At 46.4% G+C, this 19572-nt stretch overlaps 2 protein-coding genes across 6 annotated transcripts in view; both read left to right on the forward strand.

The window, feature by feature from the left end:
- Positions 1-8207, forward strand: part of Lars2 (leucyl-tRNA synthetase 2, mitochondrial) — a 103370-nt gene extending 95163 nt beyond the window's left edge. For 4 of the 5 annotated variants that reach the window (XM_027415515.2, XM_035444088.1, XM_035444090.1 and 1 more), the window contains exons 20-21: positions 2628-2755; positions 4567-8207. In XM_027415515.2, coding sequence (XP_027271316.1) covers positions 2628-2755; positions 4567-4746 — 308 coding nt within the window. In that variant the 3' untranslated portion in view covers positions 4747-8207. The remainder of the gene's footprint in view (positions 1-2627; positions 2756-4566) is intronic. The other variant, XM_035444092.1, reaches the window with a different exon arrangement.
- Positions 8208-16243: 8036 nt separating this feature from the next.
- LOC100759247 (60S ribosomal protein L37a) lies at positions 16244-16545 on the forward strand. The gene has a single exon (XM_027415517.2). It carries the CDS (start codon positions 16259-16261, stop codon positions 16535-16537), a length of 279 nt encoding a protein of 92 aa, XP_027271318.1. The 5' UTR covers positions 16244-16258; the 3' UTR covers positions 16538-16545.
- Positions 16546-19572: the final 3027 nt, after the last annotated feature.

Below are 19572 nucleotides of genomic sequence, written 5' to 3' on the forward strand. Positions count from 1 at the left end.
AGGTTTGGTTTTGTTTTCTGAAAGAAGGTCAGCTCTCCAGAGGTGAGGATGAAAGGGTGCAGCTGGCCCTGCTTCATAGCCCTGCATGCCAGAGCTTCGGCACTTATCTCCCACATTCGGACTTATCCTGTTTGGCCTGTCACTTTGGTTATGTTGTTGTATCTGCCATGTACATGTTGGGTATTTTCACTTAAAAGAGCAACGTGGCAAAAACCTGCACATACACAGCATCCTGAGTTCTACCCCCTGCAGCCAAACCACACCGTCCAGGGAAAGCCTGGTGAGGCACGGTACCTATAAATAAGCATCCTGATTACGCCAGGAAGTCTGGCTTCCTTGTTTTTTTTTTTTTTTTTGGTTTTTTTTTTTTTTTTTTTTTTTTTTTTTTTTTTTTTTTTTCTCTGAATTTCTAGCAGCTTCTATCCAGAACATTTTTATCCAAGGCCCTTTCATCTACTAGGCATCCTTTATGACTTTTGTACTGAGGTTTTAGAAATCTTCCTGCTACATCTGGGTCATAGAACAAGCCCCCACCAGCTCAGCAAATAAAGACAATGATTGTCTGTCTTTTGTGACCTCCATCTCACTTTTAGAGAAGGAAGAAGTTGGAATCTTTTCTGCATTTGCCAAAAGGCTGTTAAGACCATTGAGAAGTACAAAAGCCCAGGCCAGAATCCTGGGCACCAGGAGGGGGTCATGTCTTATACTCAGGCTCTTAGGAGCCCTCACTTCCCTGCCAATGACTAGCAATACAGGGTCACCTGGGTATCAGAGAGGAAAACTTTAAAAGCTCCAATGAATGAATACGCCAGAGTCAAACAAGGTCAAGGCCAGTGGAATAGAATGCGTCAACACTGCTCAGTGGCTTATCCACAACTCAGGCTCACCTAAGGACTGTTAATTTCAGTCTGTGAGAAGAAGTGGTGCTTGTGGTGGGCATAAACCAGCGATTGCTAATATATGGCTGAATATGGCTGATCCTGTGTATGTATGCACATGTGTGCACACGTGTATTTGCAATACTGGTGTCAGACTCAAGACAGTGTTCATGCTAACAAACATTTCTTCACTCAGCTGCATCCTGAACTGTTTTTTGTTTTGTTTTGTTTTGTAAAGGAAGCAGTATGTGTTGATTTACATTCTGACCCCAGGTGTCTACATATACATATAATTTGAATATCTGAAGCCAATAGTCCTAAATCAATCCCAGTACAATAATATTTTGAAGGAAACCCCACAAACCAATAGGGAAGGAAGCTTTATGCAAACAAACTTGGTTTGGAAAAGTTTACTTTGTGATTTTGAAGATAATTTTTTTATTTTACAAACAAAATGGAATACTGCTAAATTTGAAAGTTAAATTGGGGGGCGGGGGGACGAAACCTTTCAAAGAAACCAAAAGAAAATTCCTGAATTGATTTCACAGTATGGAAAAACTCTATACTTAAATATCTTTCAAATTACTAAAGAGCTATGAGTGTTTCCCGGTGCTAGAGCACTTACTTAGCACACACAAAGCCCCAGGTTTATCGCCAGCATGACTGTTATATATACATATGTATGTATAAAAGCAATAAGTGCTCCTTGTGGAAAATGTTTAAAACAGTGTTTTTTAAAAGAAAAGGGGGTGAGACTAGAGAGATGGCTCAACGGTTAAGAGTTCTGACTGCTCTTGCAGAGGACCTGGGTTCAATTCCCAGCCCCCACATGGCAGCTCACAGCTGTCTGTGACTCCAGTTCCAGAGGATCCAACACCCTGACAGACGTGCAGGAATGCAAAAACACCAATGCATATAAAATAAATATTTTTTTTTAAAAAAGGGGATCTTAAGGTGCAGATTAGTGGCAGAGCATATACTTAGCATTCTTAAGGCCCTGGGTTCCATTTCTAGCCTTAAAAGACAGAAGGCAGAAGCCCCAGAACTCTCTAGAAAAAGGCTGGCCAGTGGTTATACCTTACCACCTTCATGTTTCCCACCCTAAGGCAAGGGTTCATTCCTGAGAGGGAGCCAGTGAGGCTAGAATATGTAGTAGGGTGAGAGAGCTAAGTTCCCAGGAGGGCTGAGAGCATCCTTCTGTCCAGTGCACTCTATATGTGGAAAAGGACCAGGGACAGGATGTTGAGACCAATGACCAAGGTACTCATGGCAGGAGAAGCTGTGAGTGCAGCCAGCCTGCAGTTGGGGGCCAGTTCGCAGGGGGTAACCCCAGAACACTGGCAGCCTTGCTTTTCCACTCATGTCGAGTACCAAGTCCATCCATCCTCATGTTTTTTATAGGTAGGAAACCAGCTGTGGGAAGAGGTCAGCTCCTCCCTGTGCACAGTACACCAGTTGATCCTCAGGCCCTAGGCAATCTTTGTTTCTACCCCACTGATCAGCCATGCAATCATAAGAGTGTCAAATAGGAAAAAGTTCTAAAAGTCACAAGAAATCTCTGATACTGGGACAAGAAACCCAAAACAGAAGCCAACAAAACCAAAAGCACTATCACTACTCAGAGTGTCCAGTTCACAGCCTCGTGGAAGAAGTCATGACATCCTGGCTTCCTCAAAAGGCTATAAGCCCAGGACATGAACCTCACTGTGTGTTCAGAGTGGCCTGACCTTCCATGCCTTGGTGTTGTAGGCCTGGCGCTGGTACCAAGCAAGCTCTGTGACCATTATGCCTGGGATGCCGGTGTGATGCTTCAGGCCTGGCCCACTGTGGACTCTGAATTTCTTCAGCAGCCCGATGTGGTGCAGATGGCCATTCTGGTGAGTGCCACCCACAGCACTAGACTGCCAGCGTCTCCATACTATCCCTTTTCTACTACTGACCCATCAACCCAGCCCCCAAGCCAACCCTTCCATTTGACCAAGCCCACAACACAGAGGTCTATATTCCCTTCTCTGTTCCTCCACTATTTCCCAGAAGCATGTAAGCACCAACTCTCAAGGCCTAGAAGGACTAGAAAGGGGAAATACCAGCCAGATCTGCCTTAATGACTTCTGTGTCTTCCAGCTGCATTTAGGAGCATCTGGGTAGGTTTAAGGCAGCGGGGTAGGGAGACATACAGAAGTTTACAGACATCAGTCAGTAAAGAATACCTCTGCTGGGCTAGAGAAATGGCTAGAGCACTGGATACTCTTCGAGAAGACCTAAGTTTGATTCCCAGCACCCATGTGGTAGCTCACAACCACCTGTAACTACATTTCCAGGAGCTCTTCTGCCCTCTGCTGGCCTCTGCTGGCACCAGGCATGCGTGTGATGCACAGATACATAGGCAGACAAACCTATGTATCGCATAAAATAAAATTTAAAAATTTAGTGCCTCTGCCAAACACATTTCAGTAAAGTTACATAAAATTCTTTTCCCTCTTTTATTTTTTTGGCAAACTGAACACTTTGAATATATGAGTAATGTTGGAGGGGAGTTCAAGGTTGAAGTTTTTGTTTTTTTTTTAGGTTCTGGGGTTGAACCTAGAGCCCAGGGCATTCTAGGCAAGTGGTGTGTCTTGCTAAGCTGCATTCCCAGCCCTCTTCTTACTGTTTACTTTAAGATGGGATCTCAGTAAGTTGATCAAATTGACCTTAAGCTTGATCTATAACCCATGCTGTCCTTGAGCTTTGATTCTCTTGCCTCAGCCTCCAAGAAATCTGGAATTACAAGCCTGTGCCACCAGGCCCAGCATGAGTAGTTTATTTGTTTTCCCCTTTAACCTTTTATGCAAAAACTAGATCAGTGTAGGTTTTCCTCTGTGCAGATTTGATTTGTTTAATATGAGACACATTTCTAGGGGCATCTGTTAATGGCTTCAGCAGCAGAAGGTGAAGAGACCAGGATAGGCTTTTTACCGGATCCTCTGGATGGCAGGTGGAGTGGAACTGGGTCATTTGCATCCAAATGTGGTTTTCTTTGTCTTGTCAGAGGCTACACCATTCTTAGTTAAGGAAACAGGCTCAAAAAAGGTGATTTACTTCACTCATGTCCAGTCCTGACTCTAGGCCAGGCATGGTGCTAGGTTCTAGGGATGCAAAGTCAAACAAAAGCCACACAGAGTGGTTTCTCTGTGATCTCAGCACTTGAGAATCTGAGGCTGGAGAATCACTGTCAGTTTGATGCTTTCTAGGGATACATGGTAAGACTTTGTTTCAACAAAAACAAAATAATCCAGTGGGACAACAGGGTTCCTATTCCTCATGCAGCTTAAAGCCCAGAGAGACAGAAAAGCTTAAAAGAAGGAAAAGAGGCCAGGCAGTGGTGGTGCACGCCTTTAATCCCAGCACTAGGGAGGCAGAGGCAGGCAGATCTCTGTGAGTTCGAGGTCAGCCTGGACTACAGAGTGAGTTCCAGGACAGCCAAGGCTACACAGAGAAACCCTGTCTCGAAAAAAAATAAAATAAAATAAAGAAGGAAAAAAAATAAACAAAATGTACATGTGTAATGGAAAGTGCCAGCATCACATCCACCCTGGACCACAGGAAGCCCATGTTTAGAAAGAGTCCTTAGCTCAGGAGTCGGGGCACCCTCCCAGCCTGCCTCCTTGTGGGCTCCCCTCACTCTTTCTGCTCTTTTCCTTCTCAGATCAACAACAAGGCCTATGGCAAGATCTCTGTGCCCCAGCAAGTTGCCCAGGACCAGGACAAAGTCCATGAATTTGTTCTCCAGAGTGAGTTGGGCACCAGGCTGTTGCAGGGGAGAAGCATCAAGAAGGCCTTCCTCTCCCCCAGGACTGCCCTCATCAATTTCCTGGTACAGGAGTGACCAGGGTTCAAGGACCCTCCTTCCCTGCCCAGATCAAGGAAAGGAATGTTAGCTTAGGAAAAGAGAAGAGACAAACATCAGGGACATTGGCCTTTGTGCCAGGACAGACTGAAGTCAGCAGGGGCCTGCGTGCTGAGGCCTGAACCTAGGAGAGAATGGATGTGGACAAAGAGGAACAAGGAGAGAAAATTCATTTCGTTGTCCTGTGACCCTTCATTCCCACTCAGGTTGTGAAGCTACCAGAGATGCTGCTGGGTGGGAGCAAGGAGAAAAACAAGACTGGCAAGCAGCCAGGAGCTTTTGCATCTACCTCTGGTACTGTCTCGGATACATCTCCAGGAGTCATGTAGACTAGAGGAGCCATTTAGGGTCAGGAGCTGCATGGTGTCAGGTGGTCAGATGGTGCAGGCTGGGCTTGCTTTACAGGATGGATCTTTTCAGCGTCTCACTTGTGGAACTGGACACGGACACTGGCATCTCTACAAACTGTATGTCTCCAGCACCTTTCACCTGTGTCACACAGCTCTCTTCTACTCCAGCTGAGTGGCCTGTTCTGAGTCTGATGTACATGCTCTGGGATAGGACTCCACTTATGAGCCTGAACAGAAAGACTGTGTCATAGCCACTGTTTCAGTGTGTAGAGTGTGCTCTGTGGTTAGTGAAACTGTCCTGAACTGCCAATCCCCTCCAGAGCTCCATCACAGCCCAGCAGGGGTTTGGACCCTAGATGGCTCACATGGGCCTCAGATAGTGCTACCACTGTTATCCCAGTTTGGTCCCCAGAATGTCACTAGCAAAAGCAAGTTCATCAAAAAGGAGTAGAATTGTTGCTTCCTGGTTGTCACCTCCTGTGTCCAAGCTGCTATGAGTGAGCTGTTTAGGAGACGGCCAGGAATGGAGTCAGCTCAACAGTTAATTAAACACAGCTGATTTTATGAGAGTCATTATTAGTGAAGTGCTCTTACAGACATGGCCTGAGCAAGGGTTCAGTACTCAGTTGGGGGGAGGAGAGAAGAACCTAGCCATCTCAGGATGCTTTACCTCTGTGTCTGTAATCTGATGTCACCCAGAGGTAACTGTCATTTTCTCCAACCATTCAGACGCCTTTTAGTGTCATAAACATCTATCACTTTGAGACATATCTGTGATGTTGGAAGAGCTCTATGTTCCAGTTCTAAGGGTTAATTGGAAGCAGACCAACGTCTTCCACCATCACAGGCCCTGGGTCTGTGCCACCTCCCTGGAATACCCATGGTCTGTCACCTTGAACTCACACTCCATACAGACAGTGCTCAACCAGGCCCATGAGCAAGAGAAGCTCATGCACAGGGTCTTGAGCTTGATACTGTGCCTGGTTTCCATGCCCAGAAGTTGTAATTTAACTGTAGTCATAATAAAGAATTTAAAATTTTTTACAGGTGAGGCTGCTGAGGGTGTAGCTCAGTGGTAGAGTGTGAGCCTAGCATGGCAAGGTCCAAGGTCCTATCCCCAACACAAAAAAGCAAAACAGTTCTCCTGAAGAAACTGTGGTAGCAGACTTATAATCCCAACATGTGTGAGGCACAAGGATCATGGGTTTCAAGTTATCCTTGTCTACGTTAGACCCTGTCTCAAGGAAAAACTACCAGTGACCCTCATAGACAGCAAAGTTTGAAAACACTGGATTAATGAATGTTTCTGAACTACAATTTCTACTCAGTCCTTTCTCCGTCATTTTCATCTTACCTCTGATGAGTTTGGCCCAATGCCATGAGGAAGTAGAGTTGGGAGAGACTGGGACCAGAAAGGAAGGCAGAGCCACTACCTGGAGAGGTGATTTAAGAGGATCCCCAAGCTGACACAAGTGACCCTCCCATGACATACAGGAGCATGTGAAGGTAGGGTGAGGGCGTTTGGCTGTTTTGTGTTCCCCAGGAATGAGCTCAGTGGCCTTCATGAACTAAGGGTTGGATGTCCTTTTGTTGGGCGTTATCTGTCCCAAGCAGTGGACCAGTAAAGTCTGTAGGCTGCTGGGCTGACACACTGGGCGTTGAAGAACATTCTCTCCAAGATGAAAGTTGGAAACATGAGCTCATTGGTACTTCTAGGAGAAAGTAGATATGATGGAACAATTGGACAGAAAATTGCTCCCTGTGGGCAGGTGCATGGGGTGGGGTGTGATCTGAGTCAGAAACTCATTATCTCAGTTTCCACACAGTCCTGGAGGATAGGAATTACTCTCATGAATATGAACAGAACAGCAACAGCAAAAACCACAAGAGGCTCAGAGACTCAGTAAGTTGCCTAGTTTTCAAAGCTAATAAATAGAAGAGGCAGGTCTAAACTCACATCTGGCCTCTCTTAATGCTGTCCTGCTGTGTTACCAGGCCTTCACCTAAATGCCCTTCTTGACCGATGTGTGACAACATGATGAAATGTCAGCCCTCCCAGCAGTCTGATTGGGGTTGCCCTCATGGGAAACTACTCTTCTGGGGCAGGGGATTGGCTGGTGAGAGGCCCAGAAGCCTGGGCTTGGTCCTGTAGGGCTAGGATAAAGGTTGCTAGCTTCTGGGAGATTTAGGCTCCAACTGGATGAAGGTCATTTCTTTGGGGACGTGGATGAAGAGAATTTATGAGCAAGAAAAATTGAGTCCTACATGGATCTTGCCAGAGTGCACTTCTGCCAAAGAAAATGAAACTGACTCCCAAGACCAAAACCCTAATTGAGGTGGTACACTGCCCAGGCATTCCTCAGCCAGCCAGAACCTCCTCAGAGAACGGGTCATTACACATGAGCATCCAGTCAGTGGAAGAGAAGGCAGCCAACTAAAGACACTCTTTAAAATTGTGACATGGAAATTTTCTCATAACTAAAAGCAAGATACCCTAGATAATGTGATCCTAACCTTGTGTTTTGAGTCAGCCTCACTCTGCAGCCAAGTTGTCCTGGAACTGAACAGATCTTCCTTCCTGCCTCATCCTGAGTACTGGGATTTCAGACATGCATCACCACAACTTTACATTTTTATCTATGTGTATTGCCAGCTTGTCTGTATGTATACCATATGCATGTTGGTGGCTGAAGAAGCCAGAAGAGGACGTTGGATCTCCTGGAACTAGAGAGGGGCCTGGCTCCAGGTTATGCTCTAACCACAACCCAAGAGAGTGAGCAGGCTCCTCCTCTTCCTTATAAGGGGTCACATCTGCACACCTGAAGCCACACCCCTGGGATGTGGCCACCACCGCAAGTTCACTGGCAAAGCAAGATGCCACTACAGTTGTAAGCTACCCTGCATGGGTGCTGGGAACTGAAACTGAGTCTACTATAAGAACTACAAGTTCTTTTCAGTACTGAGCTATCTCTCCAGCCCCACAAATCATTTGATGAGGGTCTTTCCTTCTGTTTATGATTTTGTATTTTCTTCTCTTTTTTTGCCATCAAGTATTTCAGCAATAGAAAGATACCAATATGTGTAATGTCAGCCCACTGTGGTAGTGCATACCTATAATCCCAGCTTTGGGGAGCTTAGGCAGAAAGATGGTCTGTCAAGCCGGGCGTTGGTGGCGCACGCCTTTAATCCCAGCACTCGGGAGGCAGAGGCAGGCGGATCTCTGTGAGTTCGAGGCCAGCCTGGTCTCCAGAGCCAGTGCCAGGATAGGCTCCAAAGCTACACAGAGAAAACCCTGTCTCGAAAAACCACAAAGAAAAAGAAAGATGGTCTGTCTGAAGCCTCTTGGGATACCAAGTGAATGAAGAGAACAATTGTAAAGATGCACATAAATCAGGAACCTAGCACCTTGTGTTACTTTATCTTCTGAGTCAGGGTGTCCAGCCCTCTGGGAATATGGGTACAGTTAGGGAATGCTTCTTCCTGTGTGTGGAACTGAATCCAGGGAGTCGCAGCAGCACTTGAAGCCAGCATTGGCCTACGTACTAGGTCTGAGTAGGAAGGAGGCTTCTCCCAGGCTTACCTTGGGATCTCGCAGAAGGTGCTCCTGCTCCCTAGTGAGCAGTCAAGATTATAGATGAGGTCAGAGAAAGCCCTTAGCCTGTGCCAAGACCTGTTCCCATAGCTTAGACAACAGTGTGGTGAGCTATCTTGAACTCTCCACTCCACAAATATCCCACTTAGAGCACCTTTTGTGGAAGCCTGATGCTGCTGCAGGAGCATGAGCGGACGTGCTTCTGAGTGGGAACAGTCACCCTGCAGCTCACGAGAAGGTGGAGGGGAGGCCAGTGGAAAAAAAAAAAAAAAACAAGTAGAAAACAGCTGCTTCCTTTGTGGGCGGCCAAAGGCTCCTATCCAGGCTGATGAGTTTGGAAAATGGAATCTGAGATGACCAGCAGTGAACAAGGGGGGATTCTCCTGGGTGGGGATGACCCTGATGGGACAGCTGAGTGCAGGACAGGCCTGAGACAAAACTCTCAGTTCAATGACTGAGGCCAGGGTTGACCCTCTCCCTGGTCTACACCCTTGGAGAAGGAAGGTAGGTACAGAAATAAGAGGCCCTAAGGGAAGAGGCCAGGCCTGCTGGAACTCAACACCTATGACTCACCTCCCTGACCCTCACACCCTGAACCTAAATTCCAGTTTTTGTTTGGCCTCTGAAGAGCACAGCTAAGCCAACAAGCACTTAGTGTCAAGATGCTGTGGGCTGTGAACTCTGCCGTTTCTGTCCCTTACTATGGACTGACTGTGTGCCAGGCTCTTTATCACATAAAGGGGCCTTGCTCAGGACCATACAGAGAAGAGGGCAGAGCCACATTTCCACTCAGCTCCACAGCTTTATTAGAACCAGCCCTGCACCTTCAGGCTTTCCCAAGGCAGGCCTGATAGCTAGATGCTACCCCAGGGCTTGTGGAGTAGCATTTTTCAACCCGTGACTGAGAAAGTTGTGCCTGTCAACCTATCCTAGTGCATCTGAACCTGAGACTGACCATCTGAGGAGTCATTACCTCTGGCAGACCCGGTTTCCCCTGGGCACTGTCACCAAGACTCAGACATCAGTAAGTCACTCTGGCTTGCTACACACACTACCGAGAAAAGTCTGAAAAGCTGGGTGGGCCTTGCTAGCAGAGCTTCGGAAATTTCCCTAGGACATCCTTTCCACAGACACCGAAGAGTGTATCTGGGATTCCTAAGGTATGGCCTGCCCAGAATTGGGAGACTGTGTCCTACGGGAGGGCTCCCCTTCACAGGCATATTGAGAAAGGTGTGTTGGTGGCCCTGCACTGGAAAGAGGCAGGCTGCATCACCCGGTGTAGGGCAAGTCCCTTCCACTAGAAAAGGCCTGTGGGGGCTTGGGGAGGGTGTCAAGTGGCATTGGGCAGAACTCCCCACCACAGTGAAGGTCACAAACAGGCTGGGCTGAGCAGTGGGAGCCTAAGTGTCACCCAGTGTCCCCATCATTAGTGATCAGCTTAGTTGTCAGTAAATAGTTTAGACATCAGCCCCCTCTGAGCAGTTACTGAATTAGTACCTAGGACGCCGTAGCTGCACTAACACCTAGCAGTCTGCTCGTGCCTCCCTTGTCAGTTATCCTCAGATTTAAAATGTTGGTGTCTGTGGGCTAGAGAGATGGCTCCGTGGTTAAAGGAGCTTGCTGCTCTCGCAGTGAACCTGTGTTCCATTCCTAGCATTCATGTCAAGTGACTCTCAGCTACCTAACTTCAGCTCCAGGGGATCCAGTGCTGTCTTGTGGCCTCTGAGGACACCTGTACATGCATGTGTGTATGTGCTTGCACTCACGCACTCGTGCGCACTCGAGAGCGCGCACACACACACACACACACACACAAAGCATTGACATCATCAGCCAATACTTAACTCCAGTGTCTCACACAGCAAATATCACCCCTGTCAGTCTGACTCTGAAGGGGGAATGGAGTGAGGGGCTCCATTCTGTGAATTCCAGCATGCTAGAGGGTGTGGAGTCCTAGCAGCCACCATCTGTAACCCCTGGCTTTTGAGGTTGCCCAGATATCCCAATGGCCTACAGAGAAGTCGGGACGTGGAGAGCCAGAAGGAGATTAAGAACTAGATCTCATTGCACAAGGCCCTCTCGCCTACTTCCTTTAGGCAAGAATCCAGCCATAAAGAGGTCAGCAAGTTGCATGGGGCTGGGCAGCTGCTCTCAGCAACAGTGCTGCACACGAAAGGGAGACCCCAGTCCTGCCACGTGACCATTCTTAATTTTCTAAGTCTTGTTCATCAGCATCTTTAGTTACCTTGTAAATATCTGAAGGATCTGCTGATACTGCTTAACTAGAACCTCCTGAAAGATGCAGCCATGAACCTTCTAAGTCTATAAGAGCTCCTGACTATGGTCTGAAATAGCTGTATAATCAGAGTCCTTTGCTGTCTGCCAAGCTGGACAAACCCGCCCTCCCCTCTGGCTTAGACCCCACTCTCTGTCCCACAGAGCTGTGTGACATGGGCATTCTTTGTGCTGATCTTGCACCAAGGGTTTTCTCTTTGGTCCCCAGTCCTTCCATTTTCTGCCTTTCATGAGAACCACATACTGGTTTGTGGAGATAATAATCTGGAGTGCTAGGAGTTTCGAGAGGTATGGAGGCACCCTGCAGGAAAACTAGGGAATCTTTCAGATTTCCACTTCTGAAGGGGCATGACTGTTTCTACAAGGTAGAAGTGGGTCACTTCTTTGAATGCCTCTATGTGTTCTGGTCCTCATTGCACCCTAACATACATGTGCCATGCCATACACATACATACACAGTACCATCTATACATTGTATATTCCAAACTACATATGAACACAGCATATGCATCTAATTGTACATACATGTCTCACATATAAACACACAACCCTCTACACCAGACACATACACACACACACACACACACACACACACACACACACACACACACACCATATATATAACACACGGCAACAGGCCTGCTATGGGGAAAGGCATATGGTGATTGAATTTTGTTTCTCAAAGAAATATGCAGTTAATCCTTGAGAACTAATAATGTCCCAGCTGTGAGGTAAGTGCCCAGTCCAAGGCCTGAAGGATGATGGAACAGATTGCTTCCCATCTCCCCATGTGTTCAGATAAAACAGTACTCTGCAATGTTTGTATACAGGTGCTCCCATCATCTGAGAATGGCCGGACCTGACCCTCATAGGCTAGTGAGGGTCAAAGGCTAGTTAGTTCTGTCCACTGGCTCAGGCCCTGAGTGTCTGAAAGTGACCTGGATACTACTAAAACTCTCTCCCTTGGATAGAAAATTAAAATGCTAGTGAGATCTGTAACACATGAAGTTGCTTGTACAATGACATGCACAGATACAGCATCCAAGGAGAAGCTCATACTATACATATGAACCAAAAGGCATATGTTCTTTTACATGAGAACCCAAGTGTTCAGTGGGGCTGTTTGAGCTCCTAATTCTCTGCACCAGCCTATTCCTCCCTGGAAGAATCTCTGTTTCTGTTACAGTTTTGTTGTATAATCTTTTATCTGGTTACACAAGAACCTGGAAACCCCCCGCCCTGAAGGTGCACAATTGGACCCCATGTGCTGAGGCCACTCCCACCTGCCTTGGCTCTTCCTTGTTTGAGTTCTTCCTCAACTGTATGCCCTCGGCCACGCCTTGTTCCTCTTGCCTGTTGTCCCTGAGAAGTGTGTCCTTTTTTCCTTGACACAGCCAAAAGCATTAACACTGTGTCCACTCAGCAGTTTGATGTGTATCTGCTTCTGTTATGTGGGAATGCCATGGGGCAGTAGTGATCTGCCTTGCTGTGGTGACAGATACAGCCCTGAGGAGATGATGGATAAATGTTTGAAAGTGAAATGCTGTTCTGTTCCTACTTCTGCCTGCTGGGGCTCTGAATGCTCACACTGAGATGGGTTAAAGCAGAGCTAATAACTGCCATGAATCAACTGGTCCCTGTGTTGGGATTTTGTATTCCTTTTTTTCTAAGGCTGTGTGAAAGAGTACCACAAATGAGGTGATTTAAACAAAAACAGCCATCCTTTCATACTGCTTGAAGCCATGAGTGCAAGCCTGGGTGTGGCGAGCCACCAGCATGAAGTGCTTTCTGGCCAGCTGTTTGTTGTCCTCTTAGTTTGAAGCTACATTCCTCTATTCCTGAACATCACCTCAGATACAAGCGAGAAACAATGACTTTCTCTCTGAGGCAAGCTAGTCCTCAGCCCATGGGGAAGAAGTCACACTACACAGCAGCTTGGCTTTTTGGTACCCATAGAGCTGCAGGACAGCAGAAAAACAAGACTGTTCAAGAGCAGCCGGGACCACCATGTCCAACCAAGAAGACCAACAACTGCCATTTGCTTCATCACAGTGGCATTCCACATCTGCCTTGCAGAATTGCCTGCTCTCATCATTTACATGGACCTGACACCATAACACACTAGAAAACTGTACAGAACAGAAAAAGAAAGTAAAGCGTCATTCCAGGTAACCCAGATCCACTCCTGGAATTCGTTGTCTTTTTTCTTGCTTGAACTCCTAAACAGTTCTCTTCCAGTTGAGCTGTTGGGGGTCGGGCAGTGACCGTCTCTTGAAAAGTGTGCACTTACTCTTGTGGGTACCTTTGTCCTGCAGTAAAACTCCCCATGATTTGTTTCAATTCTGAATTCTTTCTCAGCTGTAAACAGAACCTCTCCTCTCCTCTCCTCTCCTTTCTCTCTCTCTCTCTCTCTCTCTGACAGGGTCTCACGCATGTCCCACCCCGATCTCCCCTTCCCATCCTTCTATTTCACCTCCTAAGTCCTGGGATTAAGTAAGGCTTACTGTGTTTGGTTTATCTTTAATAATAGTGACAATTACTATTATTATTTTATTTTTAAGACAAGGTCTCTTGATGTGTGATAATGCTCCATCTACAGTCTCTCTATGTAGCCTTGGCTGTCCTGGAACTCACTGTGTAGACCTTCCATAATTCTTCATGTATAAGTGTTTTGCCTGCACCCATGCAAGTCTGAAGAGGACATTGGATCCCCTGAAACTGGACTTACAGATGGTTGTGAGTCACTATGGAGATGCTAGTAATTCAACCAGGATCCTTCATAAGAGCAATCTGTGTTCTTAACCACTGAGCCATCTCTCCAGCTCTCTTTCATAATTTACCTGGAACTTTCTATAAGAAAAGTTAGATCAGAAGCTAGGTACAGTGGTTCACACCTGCTGTCCCAGTACTCAGGAGGATCTCTGAGTTCTTGGTCAGCCAGTGAGCCTAGACTGCTGTTTCAGAACTCCTAGGTCAAAGCTGTTGTGGGCGACTGGCACCTTGTAGCTCTCTATAGGAGCCAGTTGTAGCATCCCCTGGTTGGGAGCACCCAAAGGCACTGACTCAGCACAGCTCTAGGCACAGGTCTATAATAGTGTAGCAAGGACCTAAAGAATTAAAATTTCTCCAGGAACTCTTATGGTGACAGTGAGAAAGCCTTTGGCCCTGGCTCCAGTGGAGGAACTAAAGAGACTCCTGTCTCCCGGGAGACTATGAGGTATTGCCTCACAGCTTATCTACTGGCTTTTACTCCTTTTCCATAAATTGTAACATTTCTAGGGGCAAAATCTATTTTGGCCTAAAATAAGTCCATTCCTCTTACTAATCCCTGCCCTCCCCCCAGGTTTCTAGTAAAGCAGCTAGCAGCAGACCCAGATTCTTGTTACAGGTCCAGACATAGCAGTCAGGCATCACTGACTTACCCGAAAGTGGGATGACGACCTGCGGTGGGCTAATGCTTTTGTCAGTTCCAGACCTACCCTACTTCAGCTATATCAATCAGTTCTCCACTAGGTGCAGGCCACAGAAAGGAGGCAGCCAGTCAACTGGAGTGAAGGTCAGTCAGGATAGCTGACCCCACAGCTCAGGAGGACCCGGGACGCACTTAGGTCAAGGGCGATTGGATGGCCTCTGGAAAACTGGAGGTGTGTGTGTGTGTGTGTGTGTGTGTGTGTGTGTGTGTGTGTGTGTGTGTGTGTGTATGACTGTAGGGGGGGCAGAGGTGGGCTTCCAAAGCCACACAGATACTTAGATTATTACATTTTGAGAGACAGGGTAGCAAAGAATCTGCCTAACAGGATATAAGTTCCACATTCACCACTTCCAGGCTGTGGACTTCAGCAAGCTCCTTTTCTCTCCAATACCTTTTCCTTATTAAAGAAGCAGCTCTTGAGGCTTCTGGGCTGGGCTGGTTGGAGTACAGTAGGTGCCAGTGGCCTGTTAGCAGTTAAGATACACGATTCTTACGCTGACCATGACTAGGGTGTTCTGAGGGAAAACAAAAAAGACACACGTGTTCAGAAAGATTCTAAGTCCTTCCCGATGCATCACAGAATTGCTGAGAACATAGCATTCCTTTGCCAATGGTGGGATTATGTTCCAAATAAAGCCACTCTGTGTGGAAAGTATCAGAAGTTGAAAATGTATTTACTACCCCAATAAACACATTATGAAGTAAAAAATTGTAAAGTTATTGAATGCTGTCTGTGTGTCTAAATCATAGGTGTCTATCCTATAGATAGCCTGGCTTGTCTTTGTACAGGGTGTCTTAATTAGGATTACTATCACTGTGAGGAAACACCATGACCAAAAGCAAGTTGGGAAGGAAAGGATTTATTTGGCTTACACTTTCACATCACAGTCTGTCACTGAAGGAAGTCAGAGGAGGAACTCAAACAGGGCAGGAACCTGGAGGCAGGAGCTGATACAGAAGCCATGAAGTGGTGCTGTCTACTGGCTTACCTAGCATGACTGCTCAGCCTGCTTTATTATAGAACCTAGGACCACCAGTCTAAGAATAACACTATCCACAATAGCTGGGCCCTTCCCTATGCCAACTCTGTCTTGAAAAAACAAAATAAAGGAAGGGAGGGAAGGGAGAAAGAAAAAAGAAAGAAAAAATGTACTACATCTGGGTCTAGCAGAGATATTTTCTCAGTTGAGGTTCCCTCTTTTCAGATGACTTTGGCTTGTGTCAAGTTGACTTAAGACTTGCCAAGACAGCCGGGCGTTGGTGGATGCTGGTGGCACACACCTTTAATCCCAGCACTGGGGAGGCAGAGGCAGGCAGATCTCTGTGAGTTCGAGGACAGCCTGGTGTACAGAGTGAGTTCCAGGACAACCTCCAAAGCAATACAGAGAAACCCTGTCTTGAAAAACAACAACAACAACAACAAACAACAACAACAAAAGACTTGCCAAGACACAGGAAGACCTCATTGTAAATCACCCATCATGTCTATGAAGAAGAGACTGCTGATGGATTCCTGAGTCAACCAAGGAGAGAAATACCAACTGCACATGGGGCAATATGAGATTTCTAAAATTATTGTACACTGCAAAATGCCAGAATTACCAGGCATTGGTGGCACATGCCTTTAATCCCAGCACTCGGGAGGCAGGCAGATCTCTGTGAGTTCGAGACCATCCTGGTCTACAAGAGTTAGTTCCAGGACAGCCTCCAAAGCCACAGAGAAACCCTGTCTCAAAAAAACAAAAAAGAGCCTCTCCGGCCTTGGGCTTAGGTTCCGGTGACATGGCCAAACGCACCAAGAAGGTCGGGATCGTCGGGAAATACGGGACCCGCTATTGTGCCTCCCTCCGGAAAATAGTGAAGAAAATTGAAATTAGCCAGCACGCCAAGTATACTTGCTCCTTCTGTGGCAAGACCAAGATGAAGAGACGAGCTGTTGGCATCTGGCACTGTGGTTCCTGCATGAAAACAGTGGCTGGTGGGGCCTGGACCTACAACACTACATCTGCTGTCACAGTGAAGTCTGCCATCAGAAGACTGAAGGAACTGAAAGACCAGTAGAAGTGTGACTGCCTGAGACCTGCCTAGCCGATAGAAATAAATGGGTTAATTTACATAAAAAAACCAAAAAAGAAAAAATGCCAGAAGCAGGGAATGTATAAAACTTTTCTTTTGGTCTTCACATACCTTGGGAATGTATTTGTGCCTGGTTCTGCAGAGGGCACTGTTAACTTGGCTTGGAGTAGAAAGGATATCTTTGCTACTGTGTGCTCATTTGTACCTTTTGAATTTGAAGTCATACTGGCGTATTACTATTTTGTGTGTTCATAAGTGCACGTCATATGGAGGCCAGAGTCCGACTTTATGAGCCATCTACCTAGCTTTTTGAGTCAGTCCCTCATTGAACTGGAGCTCACTGAGTATGCTAGCCTGGCTGGCCATAGCCTCAGGGATCTGCTGCTTCATAGTTGGGACCACAAGTATGCACCACCATGCCTGGCTTTTTAATATGGGTTTGGGGTTGAAAACTCAGGTCCTCATGGCAACTGAGTCAACTCTCCAACCATGGTGGCTGTTATTCTAAAAAAGAAGGAGAAAGCCTGAGACTAGGGCAACTCAGAGCCAGCTCACTGTGTCTTATTTAATACCTGCTGTTGTTCTTCAATAGGGCTGATGGATGTTAGGCATTCTCACCCCTGTGAACATGTGACCAGGTGCATGGCTTCAGCCAGGCTGTCTGTGTGCTGCAGTACTGGGGCAGAAGGACTAGGTAGGAGTAGAGTTTTGCTGGCCTGGCGTGGGCCACACACAGAGAGAGAATAAGGTCACAATCCTAGATTCTGGGTCTGACCTGGCAGTGTTCCAGGGCAGAGAATGATGAAACAAAGGCTCATTACAGGCAGCAGGAAAGGGCCTTCAAGGCAGCTGCTTCTCTCCATTCATGGGGCTGTTCCTCAGGGAGGCTTGGGGCCAGAGAGGCCTGAGGTTCAGGAAGCAGATTTGGAGCAGCCAGCACTTCCTGGCCTACTCTGGGCAGCAGTAGGATGGAAAGAGCTCAAAGGAACCTCACTGGCTAATTCTTTATCCATCTCCTCAGCTGAAATATAAAGATTCCATTCAGAGCTGCCCCTGCAGTGGAACATACTTTGGGACACATACAACATTGTGCACAGGGACATTTTCTATGGCCAAGCAAAAGCCATAGAAAGGCCCTTTCAGTTCACTGCAAAGTAAGCAGGACTCTATTCAAGATCAGAGGATCTTTGCCTCATAAGTCTGGTAGCTCCATGGACACAGTGATCTGCCTAGAGGCTGCAAGACAGGAATTTTCAGATGCCCTTGAGTACATCATTATTTACTCATACCTACATTAAAAACATATGTGTTTGCATGTAAATGTTTTTTTCAAGTGTAGGGCTCAAATCAAGAATTGTACATGCCACTGAACTACATCCTAAGTCTCTACATTTTTGAGACAGTGGCTCACTCCATAGTCCTGACTGACCTGAAACTCACTATGCAGCTCAGGCTAGCTTCAAACTCTTACAGATTGTTCTGCTCGGCCTTATAAGTGCTGAAATTACGTATGTGAACTACTATGATCAGTTTGCAAACAGATATTCCTAAGTAGAGTTTATACATTTAAATGCACACACACATACCTATGTGAAACCACATTATTCTTACCCTTTCTTTTTTGTTGTTGCTTTTGTTTTGTAAGACAGTCTCATGTAGCCTAGGTAGGACTAAAATGCTCTTAGTAGTAGGATCCTTCAACTCCCAATCTTCTTGTTCTGCCTCCCAAGTTCTGGTGCTGCAGGCATAGACCATCACATCTGGCTGAAGTCACACTCCTGACTAAACTATGCATCATTAGTATTCACGAAATATGCTTTGGATCAAATATCTGGTTACAAAATAACCAGTTAAGATTTATAGATGGATTGCAGAAACACACATGGTTATAAGGATAACAATGTGGCTTCCATTTGTTTGTTTGTTTCTAAAGATTGAGTTACCAATTAACTTTTCCTACCTGTAAGTGCTAACGCCTTTGATCCCTTTGCTATTATGAATAGCTATTTTTTTCCGCCTTTCTTGAGTAACTCTGTCATTTGTCAGGTACTATTCTGAGGTCCTGGGTGACAGCAATGATGCAAATAGTCAAAGGCCCATGGTTTGGCAAGGTTTGCACTTTAGTGAGACTGATGGAAAAAAAATCAACAAGGAAGAAGTTCCCTGTGTGTCTTGGAGAAATGGTGTTGGGAAGGGCTTCCCCAGGAATGGGCTTGAGTGGGACCTGGGAATTGTGTATTTTGGGGAGGGATTTCTAGGTAGAGCAAATGCCTACTCTTGGTACCCTGTTTCTAACTGGCCAAAGCTGGCACTGATTAGACCCAGCTCTCTCTCTCTCTCTCTCTCTCTCTCTCTCTCTCTCTCTCTCTTTCTTTCTCTCTCACAGACTTGAACTCGAAAAACATAAGCTACCATAGTGAACTCACTGTCTTAGTTGTAGTTTTTATATTGCTGTGAAGAGACACCATGACCACAGCCACTCTTACAAAGAAAACATTTAATTGGAGTGGCTCGCTTACAATTTCAGAGGTTCAGTCCATTTTTATCATGATGGGAGCATGACAGCATGCAGGCAGACGTATTGCTGGAGGAATATCTGAGAGTTCTACATCTTGCAGGCAACTGAAGTCAATTGGACACTGAGCGATATCCTGAGCATGGAAATCCTCAAAGCCCACCTCCACAATGACACACTTCTTCAACAAAGCCACACCTCCTAATAGTGCCACTCCCAGTGAGCTTATGGGGGCCAATTACATTCAAACTGCCTCACTTACTTTGGTGAACTTTATGCCAGAGACTCCAGGTGGGGCTGGGCAGCTCCTAGGACTTTCCTGTCTCCTGTGTCACCCATACTCTTACTCCACAAAGTGGCCAGTTTCCAACAGGCACTTCACTGATTTCAGCTACCCACTCACTTCCTATTTCATTGAAAAAAATGCAGGCCATTAGAATAGCTTCCATTCTATTAATAAGATCTCAGTATCATTGTCCTTACTGATCCACCGATTACTCAAACC

Source organism: Cricetulus griseus, chromosome 4 (genome assembly GCF_003668045.3).
Source record: "Cricetulus griseus strain 17A/GY chromosome 4, alternate assembly CriGri-PICRH-1.0, whole genome shotgun sequence".
Taxonomy (NCBI): domain Eukaryota; kingdom Metazoa; phylum Chordata; class Mammalia; order Rodentia; family Cricetidae; genus Cricetulus; species Cricetulus griseus.

What these genes read in the sequence shown, in the direction of transcription:
- LOC100759247 (XM_027415517.2), top strand. Translation starts at nt 16,259, where the DNA reads ATGGCCAAACGCACCAAGAAGGTCGGGATCGTCGGGAAATACGGGACC.